The following is a 20,693-nucleotide window of genomic DNA, read 5'->3' as shown; positions in this document are numbered from 1 at the left end:
CTTTGCAATGTATCTCCTAGCAACTGTTCCAAAAGATGAAATCCAATAATACCTGAGAAACAAAGCAATCAATGATTATGGTCACCCAAATTCTTCCATATTATGACTTGTACCCTTTTAACCATAAACTATTAACAGATTTATTTCTCATTTATTATACTTGTGCAAAGTACAATGGTAGATGTTACAGGGCATAAATACAAAAGACATAATTCCTAAAAAAGCAAGATATAAAAATAGAAAATCAAACCCACATAATCCTGAAAGTCAGCTCCAAAAAATTATGACACTCTTCCCAGAGTAGAGCACTCGAAGATTTTGAAGACTAGGTATGCTTTGGGGAAAAGAACACCATGCATGACTATTATTTGACCTGAGCATGTAAGGCAGATAAATGGCCACACAGGTACGCTACAATTGCCATGCTCATTGTAGCTAATATGAGTGAGCTTTTAATTTTTAATTCTTAATATTTATTTTCTTAAGTTGTTATTAATTTTTGGACAGTATTTTATTTCTTCCCTCAGGAGGAGTCCTGTAGTTCACCAACATAATACCCATGAGCCATCTTTTTTTAAAGTATATCTTTATAGGGCTTCCTTGGTGGTGCAAGGTGTTAAGTCTCAGAACTATGAAGCTATCGGCAGCCACTGAAGCATGAGTTCTATACCTGGTCCGAGAGCCAACCCACATGGCACAGCAGACCTCTCCTGTCTCTCCCACTGCTCCCCTCAGCAGTGTATTTCAGCAGATCTGTCTGTTCTGCTCCCCACGCTGTCTCTAGTGAATCCTCTCAACCACCCACCCCCACACCTCTGGACTACACCTCAGCTCTTGTATGCATAAATAAATAAAATAAATCTTAAAAAAAATATAAAGTATGTCTTTGTAGAGTGCTTTGTATTACCTTCCAGCTGTGTGTCTCTGGAGAAAAAAAATCATGTAATGTAGGGGGAAGTTTTTTCATGTGCAAAATTGTGACATTAACTTGACCAGGGAATTATTACAAGGACTCCCCACCCCCACATGTGGAAATGCTTTAAAAATGTAAAGCAGACATGGGAGAAAATGTCACTGAGTTAGACACACAGTAAAATAACAGAAAAGAGTAAGGAAACAGTGAGTTCAGGCAGAAAACAACTTAGGTGTTCAAATGATGGTGAGGCAGTTTTTTAGCCTAATTTATTACTCTAGAAAGTAAAAGAAACATTTGTAATAAAACGTAGAGACAGAGACATAGACTTAATATTGTAAGTTTGGCTTTCCTTGACACTATTTCTAAACATGTTAGGACATGGGTTAGTTCATTAATTTTGTCTAACAAATATGAGATGACTGTGACTGTTGGCACAATACACTGAAAATATAAACTCCATAAAGAAGTGGGGAGCAGAACCAATATGAATTGATTTTATCTACTTAATCTCCCAAAGATACAACAAATAAGTTATTGATAGGTCCTAAATGAAAATAAAAAAAAATAGAGAAAGTGGTCTAGTCTAACAAGAATGAGATAATACATATACCAAACCACATGAGTGCTAATAACAGCAATAATTTATTATATTACAGTTGGCTTTTGATAGGTATCTACTACACATCAGGGAACACAAATGTTTCTAGACTATGTTGAAAAATCAATGGAAACTTATTTTTCTATTTACAGTTAGGGAAATGAGTATATTTTAAGAGGACAGGACTTAGAAAATGGTCATATTTTAAAATCCATTTTTTCTTATGCCTTCACAGAAATGCCAAGTTATAGATATAATATCATAATATTCCTTGCAAGAATCTGTACCACTGATGGGATAGTTTCAAATAGACAGGACAATTAATGCCAGTATAAATGTATGCTCTTCATTATATTTTAACTTCAATTCTGGAGATTTGTGTATTACCTATTACTAGCGAAATGGACATCTTGGATAAGGGATTCATTTCTCTAGACAAGTTCTAGGGTAACATTACTCAAAAGGTCAGTTTGTATTTGATGAGGAACCTGAGTCAGATTGAAAATCAACATATTGCTTCTTTTTAAAAAAAGATTTATTTATTTATTTATACAAGAATCGGGGTATAGGCCAGATGCGCGGGAGGGTGAGAGGATGCACCAGAGACAGAGTGGGGAACAGAACAGGCAGACTGATGAAATATACTGCTGAGAGGAGCAGCGGGCATGACAGGAGAGGTCTGCTGCGCCATGTGGGACCCTCAACGGCTGGCCGGGATTGAACCGGCGCTGCAGAGGCTGCAGACAGCTTCACAGTGCAGTGCTCAACCGCCTGCACCACCAGGGGAGCCCCATATTGTTTCTTTTTATCAAAAAATTCCTGTTACAAAAATAATTTGATGTGCATAACATATGTCTCAAATGTTATTGATCTTATGATTAGAAAACTTGTTTCAGCTAATAGTTTCTTGTAACAAATTTAAAATACTTCTGCATCATTAATGGTCTATAGTAATTATTAAGTACAATTATTTTTTTATTTTTTATTTTTTAAAGATTTATTTATTCATTTACACAGGAACCAGGGTACAGGCCAGATGCGTGGGAGGGTGACAGGATTCACCAGAGACAGAGCGGGGAACAGAACAGGCAGACTGACGAAATAGACTGCTGAGGGGAGCAGCGGGCGAAACAGGAGGTCTGCTTCGCCATGTGGGATTCTCACTGGCCAGCCGGGATAGAAGCGGTGCTACAGAGGCTGCAGATAGCTTCACAGTGCGGTGCTCAACTGCCTGTGTCACCAGGGGAGGCCCCACAATTAGTTTTTAAACAAAGAACACATAATAGGTGTGTGATATACAAGTTTTATGTACTGTATATCCTTCTGAACATTCCTGAGATGCATTAATTCTAGCCTTCTTGGGATTGAAAATTTCTTTTTTCTTTTTTTTGGACCTCCCTGGTGGTGCAAGGGGTTAAGTCTCAGCACCATGAACATGAAGCTATCAGCAGCCACTGCAGCACAAGTTGAATCTCCGGCCAGGGAGATGGAGCAGCAGATCTCTCCTGTCTCGCCTGCTGCTCCCTTCAACAGTGTATTTCAGTAGATCCACCTGTTCTGCTCCCCACTGTTTTTGGTGAATTCTTTCTCCCCTGCATCCCTGGCCTACACCCCAGCTCTTGTATGTATAAATAAATAAGTCTTAAAAAAAGAGAAAATTTCTTTTTGAATTAGTTGCTTCTGGTATTCATGAATCACTTTGTTCTTTGGTTGAATTGTAGTCGGCCAAATAGTTTATGATCCACCACACTTGTATGTTGAAATCTAATTTCTAATAGGATCTTATTTTAGATGGGGTCTTTAAGGCATACTGGGGCATGAAGTTGGGGCCTCATGAATGGGATTAGTGCCTTTATAAGAAAAGGTTAGAAAGCCAGCTGCTTTTTCTCTGATGTGAAGATAAAATTACAATCTTTGTCATCTGCAAAATGGAAGAAGATCCTCATCGGAACTCAACCATGTGGACACCCTGATCTCTAACGTCTAGATTCCAGAACTATGAAAAATAATTTTCTGTTATGTATACCAAAATAGAAATAATTTAAGAAAATTAAGCACTGTATTTAGGGCCACAATTAATCTGCATTTGGTGCAAGTTACTTATCTTATTGTGAACTAATAACAGAAGGTCCATGGGAAAGGTAGCAGGTACACCCATCACATTTGAGCTGCACTGCTTGAGGGCATTAGAAATGGGTTGATTCGCTTAAGGCTGACCTACTGAATCACTAGTCTTAACAGAGCTTCCTTTCACAGCATTGATTTGAGAGAGAAAAGGGCACTGGGGCCAGTTCTTAAGTGCATGCTATGATAGATTTCATTATTGTTTCAATTCTTTAACCTTAAAATTTTCAGCATTCCTTGTCATATAACTTTCTAGTTGTTCTTAGACAGTCCATCTCTTCATCAGCGCACCTCACTGACATTGGGCTTGGGGATATGACTTGATTGAGACAACAGAATGCAGGCAGAAGTGTGGGTGGATCAATTCTAAATCTATTATTGCATGGGTAGTACATGTATTAGACAGTGCCTTTTAGGGAAAGAATAAAAGACACATGAAGCACATGTGGACTCAACACCATTCATTCAAGCCTAGACTAGATACGACCAACTCCATTTGACACTGAAAACATGAGTTAGAATACATGTATTTTTAAAAGATTTTATTTATTTTATTTTTGAATAGAATAGCTGGGGTGCATTCCAGAGGTGCGGGGTCGGGGAGGGCTGAGAAGATTTACCAGAGACAGGGTGGGGAGCAGAACAGGCAGATCCACTGAGATACACTGCTGAGGGGAGCAGTGGGAAAGACAGGAGAGGTCTGCTACGCCATGTGGATTAGGTCCCTCATCAGGGATCAAACTCAGGCCTTGGTGGTGGAACTTCATGGTGATAACACTGAGACTTACCTCTAGATCACCAGGGAGTCCCCCTAGAATAATTTTTGTTTTAAATCACTGAATTGGGGGATGGCTGTAACATAGTTCTGCACACAGCTAACTAATGTGTATACATACACACATATTTATATATATATATGTGTGTGTGTATATATATATATATATATATATATATATATATATATATATATATATACTTAAGAATATCTTCCAAGAGTCAAGTTAGAGGAAAGCCTGAGATGGGAGAGTGTTGGATGGATGCTGCCATCCTGCCTATGGGCATGATGGAAAAGATATAAACAACCAGGCTTATGAGCAGCACACTTAGGAGGGTGTTAAAAACTCCTGATTTTATAAGTGGTAAGCATCCCCCTTACCACTTTTGCAAGGAAATGATTCTCTTTCATTTTTTTCTCCTCCATTAAGTATAGCAATGAACAAAACCAGAATATAATGCACAAAGGCCAACACGAAAGAAGACTTATTTAAAGTGGGATGTAATAGATTTTAATCATTTACTAAAGACGCGGGATTTCAAACTAACAATAGAATGTATAAGGCTTATGTATATTTTTCAATTTGCTTTCTTAAAATAGTATGCAAAAGTAAGAGTAGAATCTTTTTTCCACAGCATGGACTCAATTGATCTCCTAATATTCTTTGTGTTTTCATTCTAAGTTCTGACTTAATGGAACCCATTAGGATAGTGTTCAAGACAGATATTTGGACTCAGTGGCTTGGAGAGACAACTGTATTGATTTATGCAGCTTCTGTGAGTAGTAGTTGATTTATGCAGCTTCTGTGGACAAACAGGACTGCTTATAGAATAACACTTTCACAGTTGTTCTATAGATTGTGAAATTGCAGTAACACATAACTTCTGGAAACACTAATAGAGAATGGGTTTTACACTTCCAATCTCCTATGTCTATTTCTAAAATACTTGGTTCCAACTGCATGATGGGAAGGGAAAAATCTGGCCTTGAAATTTAGGAAAGTACAAGTGAAACAATGTTTTATCTTGGCTTCTGTGTTTCTAGTATTAAACCATTTTCCATGTATATATCTGAACTTTAACAAATATTGAGTTAAATCTAGGTATGTATATATACCCTAAATTTACTGGTCATTTTTGCTGCTGTTGTTAAAGTTTTCTGGGTACTATTTGGGCATAACTACAAAAAATGTAAAGATTGTTTTTCTTTCTTCAAAGTTATTGGTTTGTACTTCCAGTTACTCAAAAATGAAAATTATGGAACAACTATTGCCCAAAGGAACAAAACATATCCATAAACCTTTGATTTAGCAACCACAGCCAAACTGCAGCAGCTCACTTAATAAAGTAGCTACAGTCATTTTGGGGGGCTCCCCAGGGTGAAATGTTCCACTTTGTATAGCTTTGTACATAATTAAAAATCGGCAGCAACTATGACCTTAGATATATTCAGGAATAAAGATAATTAAGTAACCAGTGTCTCTAGGAAATAACAGTTGCACGATAAACAACAAAGATGGCTTCCGAGCAGTGTTTTATTTACATATTTTCTGAACTACAAACTTCTCTGCTCAAATGCATCTCAAAATGGATCTCAGCCATCCAGTTCTTTCTGGGAGCTCTTGATCTCAAATGATTCAATCATCCTTTTGCAATTAAGGCAAAGTTTCTTCTATCTCACTCAATTTACCAAAGACAGACTTACATAGCCATTTGAGAAATGCTCCTACCAACTGGGCAGCATTCAAGAAGTGTGGATTTTGAGTCCAAAGGAAAAAGATGGCATTGACTTCTTATTTTATCAATAGTTTTTTTTTTTTCCATAAAAAAGCACACTATCGGGCCTCCCTGGTGGCACAAGGGGTTAAGATGAAACCTATGAGGCTATCAGCAGCCATTGCAGCATGAGTTCAATCCCCAGGTTGGGAGCTACCCACATAGCGCAGCAGACCTCTCCTGACTCACCTGCAGCTCCCCTCAGCAGTGTATTTCAATCAATCTGCCTATTCTGCTCCCCACTCCATCTCTGGTGAATCCTCTCACCCCCTATGCCCCTGGCCTGTACCCCAGTTTTTTGTATACATAAATAAAAATAGCCTTAAAAAAGCACACTATTGTTTATTCATAGTAAATTTTACATGTCCTCTTAATGTCCCAACTTAAGATCATGTAAAAATAATCCACTGTTAAGATATATCACCTATCTTTTTCATGAAACACACTATGTAGTCATAGAATGAAGATGAAATAAACATCTGGAGACTTGCCACACAGATGCTCTGCATTTTGATTCCAACTATGAAGTAGCATTACAGCCAGCGTGAACTCTCAAGTGGAATTTAATAGGCTGATAAAATGCTTATTACAACTTATACATTAACCATAGAAATTTTTTTAGATACTATTACATTTAAAAAGTAAAATTCAGAGTGAAATTGGCATGGCCTATATCTCTAACGTTAGCCATATTCTATTATTCAAATATTGCTCACCTAAGTAAAAAAGGTGTACAAACTTGAGGCACTCTGATTGGAGTTAATATGATCCCAAATGTTTCTTCAATATCTTTGCTCCTAACAATATCTTGTAAACTTAAACACATGTTACTTGTGCATCATTAACTCCAGCTTTGAGGGGAAAATATCACAGTAATGAAGACCCTCATGAACAAAAGGATCTCACAAAATATACGACTTAGCCGTTAGTGACAGGGGGTTTTCACATAGTGCTATAAATCAGGATGCTAAAATAGTAAATAAAAAGGGCCACTATCTCCAAGTATGCACTTACGAATATATTGGAAGATGGTGTTATGATACAAATAAAAATGAAACAACACTTACCATGCTGCTGTTCTATCCATATTTCATATGTAAAACAAATTGGACAGAGAATATGAATTTTCTTTAAAGAACCACCATAAGTCAACTGAATTGCATACAAATAATGGATACTTAAGTCAGTGTCTCTCTAATGTTTGCTAATATTATCAAAACAATGAAAGATACACATAAGGCCTCTGTCAAAAATGTGCATACAAATTACTTATTTGCACATATAAGTGTCAGAGCTGTATAATCTCTACTCAAGAACTGATGTCAAGAAGTTGTAGGCAAAATCTGGAGACATCCTTCACCAAGAATTATCACATGATTGATACTTTAAAATAAGCCCCCAAATCATTGCCAGGTGGATTTCTCATGTCACCAGGGATAAAGTCGCTCAGATGCTTCTTTGAATGTAATGACATTTATGTGCAGAATGAAAAGTGCCAAAGTAGGGACTAAACCTCAGTCTATCTAGTCTAAGCCCTTAATGCTTACGTCAAATGGTCTTCTTGACACACTTTACTCCATATTGTAATTTCTAAATATATGATATCAATTGAGGGGACACTTTGGAACCTGAATCCACTAGAGGTAAAGGAGAGAACACTGTTACAGACCCTGTAGAGTTAATAAGCTACACAACCATGCTAAACCCTGATGCAGGCACCGAGAACTTGAGGAAATGTCATGCCTAACTGCACTGTGTTTATCTTTTTGTAAAAGATAATAGAAACTAGATTACAGAAGAAATAAATTGAGAAAAATACACACAACACACATCAGATAAATATATAACTTCTCTTCCCTGATCTATCAGTAAGATGCAAATTTGGGTGTAAATGGTCTTTATTTGGGAGGGCATTGCAAGAAGCCCAAGTGAGAAATGGTGATGAACAGAGACCAGCAGGGAGAAAAATCTAACCTCACTGCTGTGAGCAACTGTATACAGTTCATCCCTTTGGGGGACCACACAGAATGTACTTCAGAATAGCTCCACAAATAGTTGGAGATGCTGTGAACCTTATTTTTCCTGCTTAAGAGTTGTCCCTTAAAGCCCCAAAATTTTCAGGTGAAGGAGGGGGGTTGAGCAAGCACCCCAAGGTAGAGAAACAAAGCCACTGGAAATGGGAAACTGTCTGTGAGGATAGGTACACCAATGTGGGCTCATGAGATGAGTTGAGACAATAATAGTGTCTGCTTCAAAAGCACGAGCCTCCAAAAATAACAGCTTTGTTCATTCAGCAGTACTGTCTATCTAAAGAACTGGCAAACTTCTCTAACCACTAGGATGCAGAACTAAAGTTTTTCTAAATCTGCTTTCCTCATTTGCCTCTTCTACCCTAAGGTCTACCCATCAGCTGCCTGGCAGTTCCCAGTTGACTTCTCCACAGAGTCCTCGGATGCCCTCTGCATTTCTGCCCCATAAATCAGTCCACTAGGGGTGGCCAGGCTGAGGTGGACAGGGAGGCTGCACCTGCCACAACTGCATTTGCTCCTGCCTTTGTTCTCTGGTGTCACACTACAGTCCCTTCAGCTCTACCTGCTGAAACTATTAGGAGGGATTGTCTATACCCAGGGATGTGCCCTGGTATGTGGGTACTATGAAATGCATCTCAGGGAGATGCTTTCTTTAGGTACTTGTCCTCTAAGCCATCATGCTTCTTGGCCAGGCATTCAACATATCCAGAACTTCACTGTCTTCTAACAATCTCATATTCCTGATCCATTGGGGAAGACAGGAAAAAAAGACAAAATTTCTTCGACATCTATTTAAACAGTTCCACTTGAACTTATTTTTTTAAGATTTATTTATGTATACAAGAGCTGGGGTACATGTCAGAGGTGTGAGAGGGTGAGAGGATTCACCAGAGAAAGAGTGGGGAGCAGCATTGGCGGATGGACCGAAAGCACTGCTGAAGGGAGCAGCAGGCAAGACAGGAGAAGTCTGCTGCGCCATGTGGGTATCTCCTGGGCCAGCTGGGAATCGAACCCATGCTGCAGAGGCTACAGACAGCTTCATAGCACTGTGCTCAACCTGCTGCGCCACCAGGGAGGCCCTCCACTTAAAATGTTAATGCTTCATATATTTTATAATGGTATACAGTACTTAAATCATTTATACACACATATTGAGAGGGTGATCAGAATTAGTTTCATTTATTCATTTATTTTACTAATGAGGTGTCTCATCAAAAGGTTGGAAGGCCCTGCTCTGAGACTATATCTGTTATTCTTCAGCCTCCAGCCAATACCAGTTCTTCATGGGAACTTCTAGATAGTTGTTCTCAGTTGTACCAAGGAATACTTTGGCCTTGCAAACCTCATCCCTCATGGTTACACTATCCAGCCTAAATGATTCTGGGTGCCCATTCTGAGTGCTTGACTTGCTTGGGTCTGTAATTTGTCTGAGGGTTTTTAAAATTTTTGTTTTTAAAAACTCATTATGGTCAGTGTCCAGTGGATTGAGGATCTCTCATTCTTCCAATATTCTGAAGCATAATGTATGGGAAAAATATTAGACTTATTTCCTTGCCACCCACCCAACAGACTTTTATCTCACAATATAAGCAATACTAACTCGACTTAGGATGCAACACATTTCTTCTCTTAATGATGGTGAATGGATTGTCTTTGCACTATGCTCTGCCTGCTTAGTAATTCTGCAAGTACCTTCTGAGCAGGGATGCTCTGTCTGCTATCTTTAACCTACAAGAACACCTTGCAGAATGCGCTGATTAAAAATGACATTGAATAAAGTGCTGAAAAATACATTATTAAGGGATGTATTTCTTCAGCTTTTGAAGGATAGATACCTCCCGGTTTTGAAACAGATTTGGTGGCCAAGTCTTGTTACTAAGCTGCGTAGCCTAGAGTCAAAGGTTGAAGGGAGTAGGGACAAGTCTAGAGAACAAAAGCACCCCAACCATGACAGCAGGGCTGAAAACTTAATCCACATATTTCTTTTTGGATTTATGAATTCCACCTTCTCTTCATTTTTTAAAGATTTATGTAATTATGCAAACAAGAGCTGGGGTGCAGGCCAGAGGTGTGGAGAGGTGAGAGGATTCTCCAGGGACAGAGTGGGAGCAGAACAGGCAGATCTACTGAAATACACTGTTGAGGGGACCAGTGGGTGAGAGAGGAGAGGTCTGCTGCACCTCCACCTTCTCTTCTTAACCTTTCCAGTCTGTTCATAACATTTCCTACTTCTGTGAGGATAAAAGGACTTACTTTGCTAAAATGCTCTTCTATTTACAAGGCATACTGAAAGTACCTATTAAGTCTACACCAAAATTCTGTGAAAAAGGGATGATTGTCTAAACCTTTTTATATAAGAAGACAACGAGGGTCAGAGAAATAAATGCTCTGTCCCAGGGCACTCAGATATAACTGACAAATCTAAAGAACTTAAACTGTTTTTATGACTTCAAAGCCAGCTCATTAGATAAAATCTAATTTATCTATATATCTTATCCATTTTTTTTTGTGAGTGTATGAGTGTGTGACTTTTTTCCAGAACTGCAGATATAAGATACTGCTGTTTTAGGTAAGATATAACATATCTTGATTCCATTTAAAAAAATAAAATATTTTGGGATTAAATTTTTAGTCTTCCATGTGTGCACATATTCTACTCACCTTCCACCAAACTATGTGTGCCAATACCCCTCTGCCTCTCTCCCTTAGCCCTCTCCTTACTCCCCTGATTCCCTCTAAGTGCAAGATTTATACCTGCTGTATTTTGCCTGTGTATGTTGTTCTGTTATTTATATTTCACAGATGAGTGAAACCATCTGATATCTTTCACTTTCTGACTTATATCAGTTAATATAATCACCTTGAGGTCTACCATTTTTTAAAAAGATTTATTTACACAAGAACTGGGGTACAGGCCAGATGTGTGGGAGGGTGAGAGAATTCACCAGAGCCAGAGGGGGAACACAACAGGCAGACTGATGAAATACACTGCTGAGTGGAGCAGCGGGCACGACAGGAGAGGTCTGTTGTGCCATGTGGGATTCTCACTGGCCGGGATCGAATCCACACTGCAGAGGCTGTGGACAGCTTCACAGCACGGTGCTCAACCGCCTGTGCCATCAGGGAGGCCGTCGAGGTCTACCCATTTTGTTCCCAAAAGTCACTATTTCATTTTTGACATTATTTTTTGAAGATGCCTATGTGTTGTTGAACTTCCTTCTTGGTCATGGAGGCGGACCTGAGTCAATATTTTCAAAAACCAGAACTCACAGCCTCTTTTATAAGAAATGATTCACTTACAGCCTACTTTATTAAAAAAAAATAGCATGGATTCTTTTTCTCTAATTGAGTAATCCTGTATCTAGGATGATCCTAGTTATTTTTAATAAAATAAAGGAATGATCTTACCCAGGACTAAGAGAGAAGGGAGAGGCCTGAGGCTAACTACTAGATAACTTTGTTACATATCCATCCCCACATAAACAAATTATTTCCCCTTCTCATGGTTATCACTGTGTCCATTTTTAAATTCAGACTGGCTTGCTACAAATTCAGGAGCTGATGATCCTGTTTGTTTTAAACATTTTAAAGAGAAATAGTTTGAGAACCCAGATTTCATTTCAGAAACCAGACCAGCAGGGCTACACTTTCTGATGTCGAATGTCAGTGTAATTCATTTTGCATAAGCAGTAATTTATGAGTTATCTTTAGAATGTGGTTCAGAGTCTCAGCCACAGGCATGAAAGACTGGCCACAACTCTCCATTCTATATGAAAAACACTCTAGTAAGATCATGAAAGAAAACCATGTCTTTGTTCAAAATCCATAGCATTTTAAAGGAAAAGAAGGAAATAAAACAAAAGATTCAAAAGCATTTTGCTTAGGGTTGCCTGAGATATTGCTCTTCCATTTTACTTACAGTTGTAAAGAAAAAAAAAAAAATCAATGACCCCATCTTCTTTCTCTTCAACATCAGAAATTGGTCTCTGATTTGAAAGCCAGGGCATACGGCTCTTCTGATTAGTTCCCATCCTCTGGAGGCCTCCAAAGAAAGAATACTTATGTTTTGTGAATCTGCAGCACTAAAATATTTCACCAATACATGCGTAAACAAGAGCATATCGGCAGTTAAGCACATTTTATGAGCTGAGTGAAATAGAATATTTGTAAATGGAATGGAAATGATAATGGAAAGAGGGCAGGCAGGGGAGTTTCATGCCTCAGAACGGAGAGTCTATGGAGACACAGACACTCCCAAACTATTCTAATAATAAAAGGAAAATGATTAGGACTTGATGTCATTTAGGTGGTCTCAGAAAGCATTATCTTTGTATCTGGGCTGTTAGATTTGATTTATCTGAGAAAAATAGAAGTTTGGGTTGATTTCTCTTTAATTTTCTATTTTTTTTTAAATGAAGCTTTTTTTTCTATCTGGCTTTGTTTCTCATTTTCATGGTTGGAATACAATTAAATCTTACAGACAGATGGGCTTTAGCCATGCTAATTACCACAGCGATCAATTAACTCAGCTGCTGTTTAGAAGAGAGACAGCTACATAAACAACAATCTGGAGATTTTGTCTTTTATAAAACAGTGGTAGAAACATCACCTATCATGCATGTAATAGAAGAACTATGCAATTGAGAATGTTGCTGTAGTGGAAATGGACTTTTTTGCTTATTGGATATTTTTTTTACTCTGCCTCTGTACTGTCAGGAAACTAACTCACACCCAGGCTATACAGACAGCTGAACCTAAAGTGTCACCATAAATGAAGTGATTTGGCATAGAGTCTGCTTTTGGGTGACATGGATAGTGGCTGTAGTCTTCACCCTGTTTGGTTATTATGAATACCATTTCTCTGTACCCTATGGTATATAATAGAGTTCTCAGGTATCAGAGGAAAGGTGTGTGGGTAATACAAAAACTGGTTACTTTCAGAAAGTTATGATGTATCACAGATTTGTGTGCAGTACTATCAAAACTTCCTTTAAAATTAAAGTGTGATATCTACCCATCCTATGCATTCATATTGAAAGCACTCACATGGGCTTCTGGAAATTCCTGATGGAACACTTTTCTACTTTCTAATAAAATATCTCCATGTGCTAGAGAGTTACATAGGTTAAGAATAAAATATTGATATACCAAAGCCTTAAGGGATCTTCACTAACTCTAAAGCCAATGGAGGTAAGCTGAGAAAAAGACCCACAGAGATTTCAGTTCAGGTACAGTGTAGTATGTCTCATGAAATATAGGCTTGCCATGTTCTTCACCAGCAAGGACCATGGGCTTTCATTATATTTAGGTCTGTGTGAGGGATGTGGGAATGCTGGGGTTGGGAGATTGTTTTTTAAGAAGACTAGACTGCTCTTTTCTGCACCAACCACACCATCTCATTGCATCATTTGGTAGTAGTATCTACGAGTAAAAATGAACAGTATAATGTATGTGTGTGCAAGGAGAAAGGGGTCAAGGGAGTGGTACCATCCATCAAGGAAAGGAGTGTTCCTCCAGACCCAGATATGTAAAATCTAACTGTTGCTGTGAATTCACCACAGGAGCACTGTTTCCTGAGAACACTCTGCACCATGGTATACACTCTTCACACTACCCACCCCACAAATATGTAACCTTTATCTCTTCTAAGCAAGCACAGCATTTTATTTCTACATCTACCATGACTCATTAATTTCTACTACAGAACACAATTCAATGTATATGAGTCTTATCTCCCCACATAGTTGTCTTGTTGAAAGGAGGGAAGTGACTCTCATTCATCCTTCTGTCCTCAAAATTCCCAGTCTACTAACTTGCTGATAGGAAGTAGTGATGAAATATTTACTATGAGAAATTATTAACATGTTTCTGAGTTCACCCCTGAATGGCAGAAAACTTAACTAAGTATACAGATACTATACATGTCTATAACTATCAAAATACATATACTTCTGAGCAGTTATTAGGACCAAGGCAATAGATTTCCAAATAATGGTGTCACCCTCCACTAATTTCCTAGAACTGACTATTTGGGAAGGACAAAGAACACAAAAACATAAAAATCATAAACAAATTAGAACTAAGTGGAAAGCAAACACAGTGGTTTCAAACCTTAGCATTATTTTCCTGGCAGTAGTGAAAACAGACTCATGAAGATTGAGGAATGTAGTGTCATTTTTTTATTTGAATTCCTGTTCAAGATGTAGGTCTGTAGTTACTTTGTTCAAATACTTTAGGTTATACTTTAAGATCAAGACTCTGAGGCCTCCCTGGTGGCTCAGGGGTTAAAGTCTCAGCACTATCAAGCTATTGCCAGCCACTGCAGCGTGAGTTTGAGGCATGAGTTCAATCCCCAGCAGGGAGCTAACCCATATGGTGCAGCAGACCTCTTCTGTCTCACCCGCAGCTCCCTTAGCAGTATATTTCAGTAGATCCACATGTTTTGCTCCCCACTCTGTCTTTGGTGAATCTTCTCACCTCTGCACTGCTGGCCTACAGCCCAATTCTTGTATGCATAAATAAGTAAAAATGAATCTTAAATTCAGTTCCATTGGTCTGTCTATATGGTCAACTAATATTTGACAAAGGAGCAAAGAATATGCACTGGAGCAAATAAAGTTTGTTCAATAAATGGTGCTGGGAACACGGGTTGCTACATGCAAGAGAATGAAGCTTGACCACTACCTCACACCATACACAAAAATCAACTCAAAATGGATTAAAGAACTAGACATAAGACCTGAAACCATAAAATACATAGAAGAAATATAGGCGAAACACTACATGATATGCACCTCAAAGACATCTTTACAGACACATCACCCAAAGCAGTGATAGTGAAGGCAAAGATAAACAGCTGGGACTACATCAAATTAAAGAGCTTCTACACAGCAAAAGAGACGATAACCAAAACAAAGAGAAACCCCACCGACTGGGAGAAAATTTTTGCACACAACACTAATGATACAGGACTGATCACAAAAATCTACAAAGAGCTGATGAGACTCAACAACAACAAAGAAAATAATCCAGTCAAAAAATGGGCAGAAGAGCTAAAAAGAAACTTCTCTGAAGAGGAAATGCAAATGGCCAACAGGCATATGAAAAAATGTTCAACATCACTTGTCATCAGGGAAATGCAAATCAAAACTACAATGAGATACCATCTCACACCAGTGAGAATGGCACATATTAAAAAAACTAGCAACAACAAATGTTGGCGAGGTTGTGGAGAAAAATTAACTCTCCTGCACTGCTGGTGGGAGTGCAAACTGGTTCAACCACTATGGAGAGCTGTGTGGAGATTTCTTGGACTATTAAACATAGAGCTTCCATATGATCCAGCAATTCCACTCCTAGGTATTTACCCAAATGACACAGAAATAGTAATTCCAAAGGGCACCTGCACCCCTATGTTTATAGCAGCACTATTTACAATAGCTAAGCTATGGAAGCAACCCAAATACCCAAAAATAGATGACTGGATCAAGAAGATGTGGTACATATACACCATGGAATATTACTCAGCAATCTAAAAAGATAAACACATGCAGTTTGCAGCAACATGAATGGAGCTATTAGGGATCCTGCTCAGCGAAGTAAGTCAGAAAGAAAAAGAAAAATACTGGATGGTCTCACTCATAGCAGGAATCTAGAAAACCTAAATAAGAGACCAGGAAAAAGACTAATAAATACAAAGTAAAAATCAAAATCAACAAGCAACTATAAACAAGAGACACACTATGGAGGAGGGGAGGGGTGGGTAAAGGAAGGACTAGAGTCAAAATAAAGGGGGAGGTGCAATTGTATGGGGAATATAACCAAAACAAAAATGCATACATTGTGAAAAGATGAAAAAAGATGTAAAAATCATATAAAATAAAATATTTAAATAAAAAATAAAACAAACTGGGAAACTCCTAGTCAAAAAAATAAAAAAATAAAAGTTTATACGAGTGAGAAAGACAATAACAAGTAAACAGCATTTGCATTTAATAAATGAGAGGAGTGCAATGAAGCATAGCATATTTTTCTCACATCAAGTTTAAACATTTAATTATGAGAAACATGTCATTCTGATCATGATGATCATCACATTTGCATTTTTGGTAATGTACAATTTCTGAGAACAATGTTCTGATTGGTTTTCAGTGGACCCTGACATTTAAAGTGTTGACTCCACTTTTGTCTTTTCTTGGTTAATTAAAGGTTTTGGTCATGGTTATAAAATAAAGCTCTTTCAGTGGCATGTGTAAAAAAATGAATCTTAAAAAAGATTAAGATTAAGATTCTGTGCTAGAACTTTGGGCATCAAGGTGGAAACAGGCTGACATCAATAACAACAACAAAAAAAACTTAATGGAGGAATCTTCTCACATCACTAGTTTTAATGAAATAAAGACACCATTTCTAAAATAAGTTTATAATAAAGTCTTAATAAAGTTGCTGACTTGGCATTGTCTTCTAGTTGATGTTTTAATCTAACGTATATACAATGGTTCTTGGAGGTTAAGAAACATGCTCAGAAATATGTCTTTTTTTTTTTAAATCAACTATCCTAAAGAGATAGGCACAAAAGAGGTTCTTTAGTTAACATTTTGATATATCTTTAGGGGATTAGGCCAAGTGAAATAAGTCAGAATAACAGAAAAAGATAAATGTGGTATGATTCCACTCATTTGTAGGATACAAAAGATACCAAGAACAAACCCTAAGACCTGACAACAGAAAGGTGGTTGCCAGGGGGATAGGAATGAATAGCAGGGGCGACTGGTTGGTGGTGAATGGTGTCTGGACATTTGGTGATGGACACAGGAGGAAACGTACCCCAGGAACCAATATGGTGTTATAAACTAATGTTACCTCTATAAAATGTTACCTCATAACTGTCCCCCAAATCAATATTCTATAAATTTTAAAGAGCGGTCATACTTTGTTGATTAAATATTAGCATCACATAAGAAGTAACTAGGTAGTTGTTTGTTTTTTTTTCCATTTTTTGGGACACTACTACCTACCTAAATTCTTGTAGATGACACACATTAATAAATAGCACTTCTAACAAATTTCTGACATGGAAAGTTCATGTTGAAGTTATTAAAATGTACGTGAACTTATGAATAGGTAACATTAGAATTTTTAAGTTGTAGTGACAGCATGTTAAGTGATCTGCTTGTTATTATAAAAGAACAAATAATAAAAATTGTTTTTTTTTAAAGATTTATTTATTTATACAAGAACCGGGGTACAGGCCAGATGCACAGGAAGGTGAGAGGATTCATCAGAGACAGAGCAGGAAATAGAACAGGCAGACTGACTGAAATACACTGCTGAGGGGAGCAGCAGGAGAGACAGGAGAGGTCTGCCGCTCCATGTGGGATTCTCACCGGCTGGCAGAGATCGAACCCCTGCTGCAGAGGCTGTGGACAGCTTCACAGTGCAGCGCTCAACCGCCTGTGCCACCAGGCAGGCGCAATACAAAAATTGTTTGAACTAGTTTCCTCAGTCACAGTTGAATTCAAAACATAAGATCCTACTATCATTACTTTACAATTTTGTGTTACATGGTTCCACACAGCAGAAATAAGATGAAAACATTCTTTTTCTAAACTACATGGAAAGCTAAGAAACAAGTCAACCCACAAACACATAAATCATTTTGATCCGGTTTTTAATTTGCTATGCTAAATTTATTTAATCTATGAATGTTCCCCTCATAAATTATAAGTAATCTTCAAATTTTCAATGAAAAGGTGTGTGTACCGCAGACAAGTAATTTTTATATGATTAAGACATTTGAAAGGATCATAAAGTACAAAGTTAAGCTTTCTCAAGATAAGTATAAATACACATGTGTATTTAGTCTTGGCATGTAGATATTTTGGAAAAGTAAAAAGTTATCAAGAAATTATATATGTGTACACATACATGTCTGTGTCCAGATGAACATGCAAATATAGACTTGTAAAGTACCTATTTTGAAGAAGTCAAGTTATCAAGAGATTATATTATTTTCAAATATACTATGATTTAAGATGTATCTTTTCCATGATACAATGTTAAAAAAGATAAATAAGGCAATAAATAAAAAGATATCATAAAAATTATCCTTTCTGGAGAGAATTCACCGGAGCCAGAGCAGGGAACAGAATAGGCAGAAGGACCGAAGTACACTGCTGAGGGGAGCAGCGGGCAGCAGGAGAGGTCTGTGAGCCATGTGGGACCCTCACCGGCAGCTGGGGATTGAACCGGCGCTGCAGAGGCTGCGGGCAGCTTCGCAACCCAGCGCTCAACCACTGTGCCACCGGGGAGGCCCTTACATACTATTTTAATTGCATTTTCAAAATAATGGGAACATGTATTGACTGAGTGTGCACTTACTTTCTCTCAGGTACATGTATATGTGTCATCTGTCCACATTCTGTCTCCTCAGGGATAAAGGGGGGAAAAAAAAAAAAAAAACTAGTTGTATTCCCAGGAGACTGATACACAAAATTAAAATTCTAAGATCTCAAGCATTTTTCAATTACATGTTTATAAATTTATTTAGGAGGTCTTATTATGGCATTTAATCTTCAAAGATGGACAATATTTATCCTTTTCATATAGGAAAACTTCAAATGAGTTATAAAATCTTGAAGTTCCATTAGAGTGTTTTCACCGTGTTTAGTAATCATAATTAACTATCTGAAGAAATATTACATATGGCAGTTTTGACATAATTTATTGTATTATTCTAAAGCAAATGGAAACATGGTAGGAGAATTAGTTGTTTAATCTAAGAATGCAGCTTTAATTTTTTTTAAATAAAAGTTAGTGTATATTTTTTATTTTGTATATTTCTTACATCATTTTTCATTTTTGCATAATATATGCATTTGCATCTTAGTATAGTCCCCATACAATTCCACTCCTAGGTATTTACCCAAAGGACACAGAAACATTAATTCAAAGGGCACCTGCACCCCTATGTTTATAGCAGTACTATTTACAATAGGTAAGCTATGGAAACAACCCAAATGCCCAAAAATAGATGACTGGATCAAAAAGACCTGGTACATAAACACAATGGAATATTACTCAACTTCTAAAATTTTACATCTTTCCTAAATTGAAAACTTCAAATGATGTTCTAGCTGTATTAATAAGTCTCAATTACACTTTATTTTAAAAGTACCACCACACACACATTTGAAGGAAAGAATCAAGACACAGCAAGCTGATATATTTTCTTAACATAATTTGATTATTGAATATGCTAAATAATGACATTTATGCAGCTAAATTCCTTTATTTTACATAGGAAATATATTTTATTCTGTAAAGTAAGACATGGTACTTTAAATGTCAACTAAGTGGAACCATCAAATATCTGGATTTTTTGCTGCATTAAGTTCTTATGAAAGGTATTATTGTAGATTTATGCCAAAAAATAACTTTGGGGTTCTTTACTTGGCCAGGATGAAATTTATGTCATCTTTTCTATTTTCTGGCTATCTAGGCTATACAATGAGAATTGATTTTTTGAGTGATCGCCCTGAGACCTTGCAGGAGTTTCACTTATTAAAGAAAGATTCAATTATGCTTCTATATTGTACTTACAAAGAAAGAAAAGGGAATATACTTCACAAAAAAACACTTGCAAGAAAAGTTGCAATAACCTTCACTTTCCTAAGTCAGCGCATTAGCTAATTCAGATGGTTCATTTCTTAGTGGCCTGTGCCATAGGGATGTATTAGGAACATTCTATTCTTAAAAGAGTATTTATATATGCTCCTAATGATCTCTGAGTTTATTACATAATCAGAAGAAAAATTTAATTAAAATTTTAGGGGACGAGAACTATACATATAGTATTTAAGTCAACAATAGCGTTGAGTAAAATGAAAGAATTAAATAATAAATACATACAGAGAATGTAAACAGCCCAAGGAAGTTGTGTATATCTGTCCAGATTCTAGGGTGTTTTGTAAAATGGGTTTAAAGACTAGCTGGATGTCTGGATTAGATCAGCTGAAGGATTCCTGCTCATCCTGACTTCCTGTGACCTCTGGGATGGTGGCAGCTGGTTAGACCTAGTGGAATACTGAAAGTCATACAAATGCAAACTGCCACCAGAAGTTAAAATTACAGCAAATGATAAAACATACCACATAACAATTTTATGTTCAATACCAAGGTAATAGTGTGATGGGGGAAAAAAGATGGTAGCTTCTCTTGATGTCAACCAGAATTCTTGCTTTGCCAAAAACAAACAAACAAATAAAAAGCTAAAATTAATCTACAAAATAATACCATGCAGTGCTTAAAACCCCCCAAAGTCTATTATCTTCCTAGCTTATTAAAGGTTTAAAAACAAACTGTCCAAAACTTGATGGTGGTGGCTGGGAGAGCAACTTTGAATCTAAGTCACAATGGCTTCTCATCTGATCTTAGAAACAAATTTGCATACTATGGTCTCATATCATAGTGGCTC

The 20,693-nt window shown here is 37.3% G+C and overlaps 1 protein-coding gene across 5 annotated transcripts in view; it reads right to left on the bottom strand.

Moving 5' to 3' along the window:
- Positions 1-20,693, bottom strand: part of PDGFD (platelet derived growth factor D) — a 248,377-nt gene that overhangs the window by 101,439 nt on the left and 126,245 nt on the right. The window contains exons 1-2 of one of the 5 annotated variants that reach the window (XM_054693242.1): positions 20,129-20,344; positions 18,599-18,645 (exon numbers count right to left, since the gene is read on the bottom strand). The exons of 2 other annotated variants lie outside the window; for them this stretch is intronic. In XM_054693242.1, the coding sequence (XP_054549217.1) occupies positions 18,599-18,614 (16 nt within the window). In that variant the 5' untranslated portion in view covers positions 18,615-18,645; positions 20,129-20,344. Of the gene's footprint in view, positions 1-18,598; positions 18,646-20,128; positions 20,345-20,693 lie in introns of those variants that run through there. 2 more of the 5 variants (XM_054693244.1, XM_054693243.1) reach the window with 2 other exon arrangements.

This window comes from Talpa occidentalis, unplaced genomic scaffold (assembly GCF_014898055.3).
Source record: "Talpa occidentalis isolate TD23 unplaced genomic scaffold, MPIMG_talOcc4v2.1 talOcc4.12, whole genome shotgun sequence".
Classification (NCBI taxonomy): Eukaryota; Metazoa; Chordata; class Mammalia; order Eulipotyphla; family Talpidae; genus Talpa; species Talpa occidentalis.
Note: the sequence above shows the minus strand (reverse complement) of the source record. Positions and strands in the feature narration are given on the sequence as shown.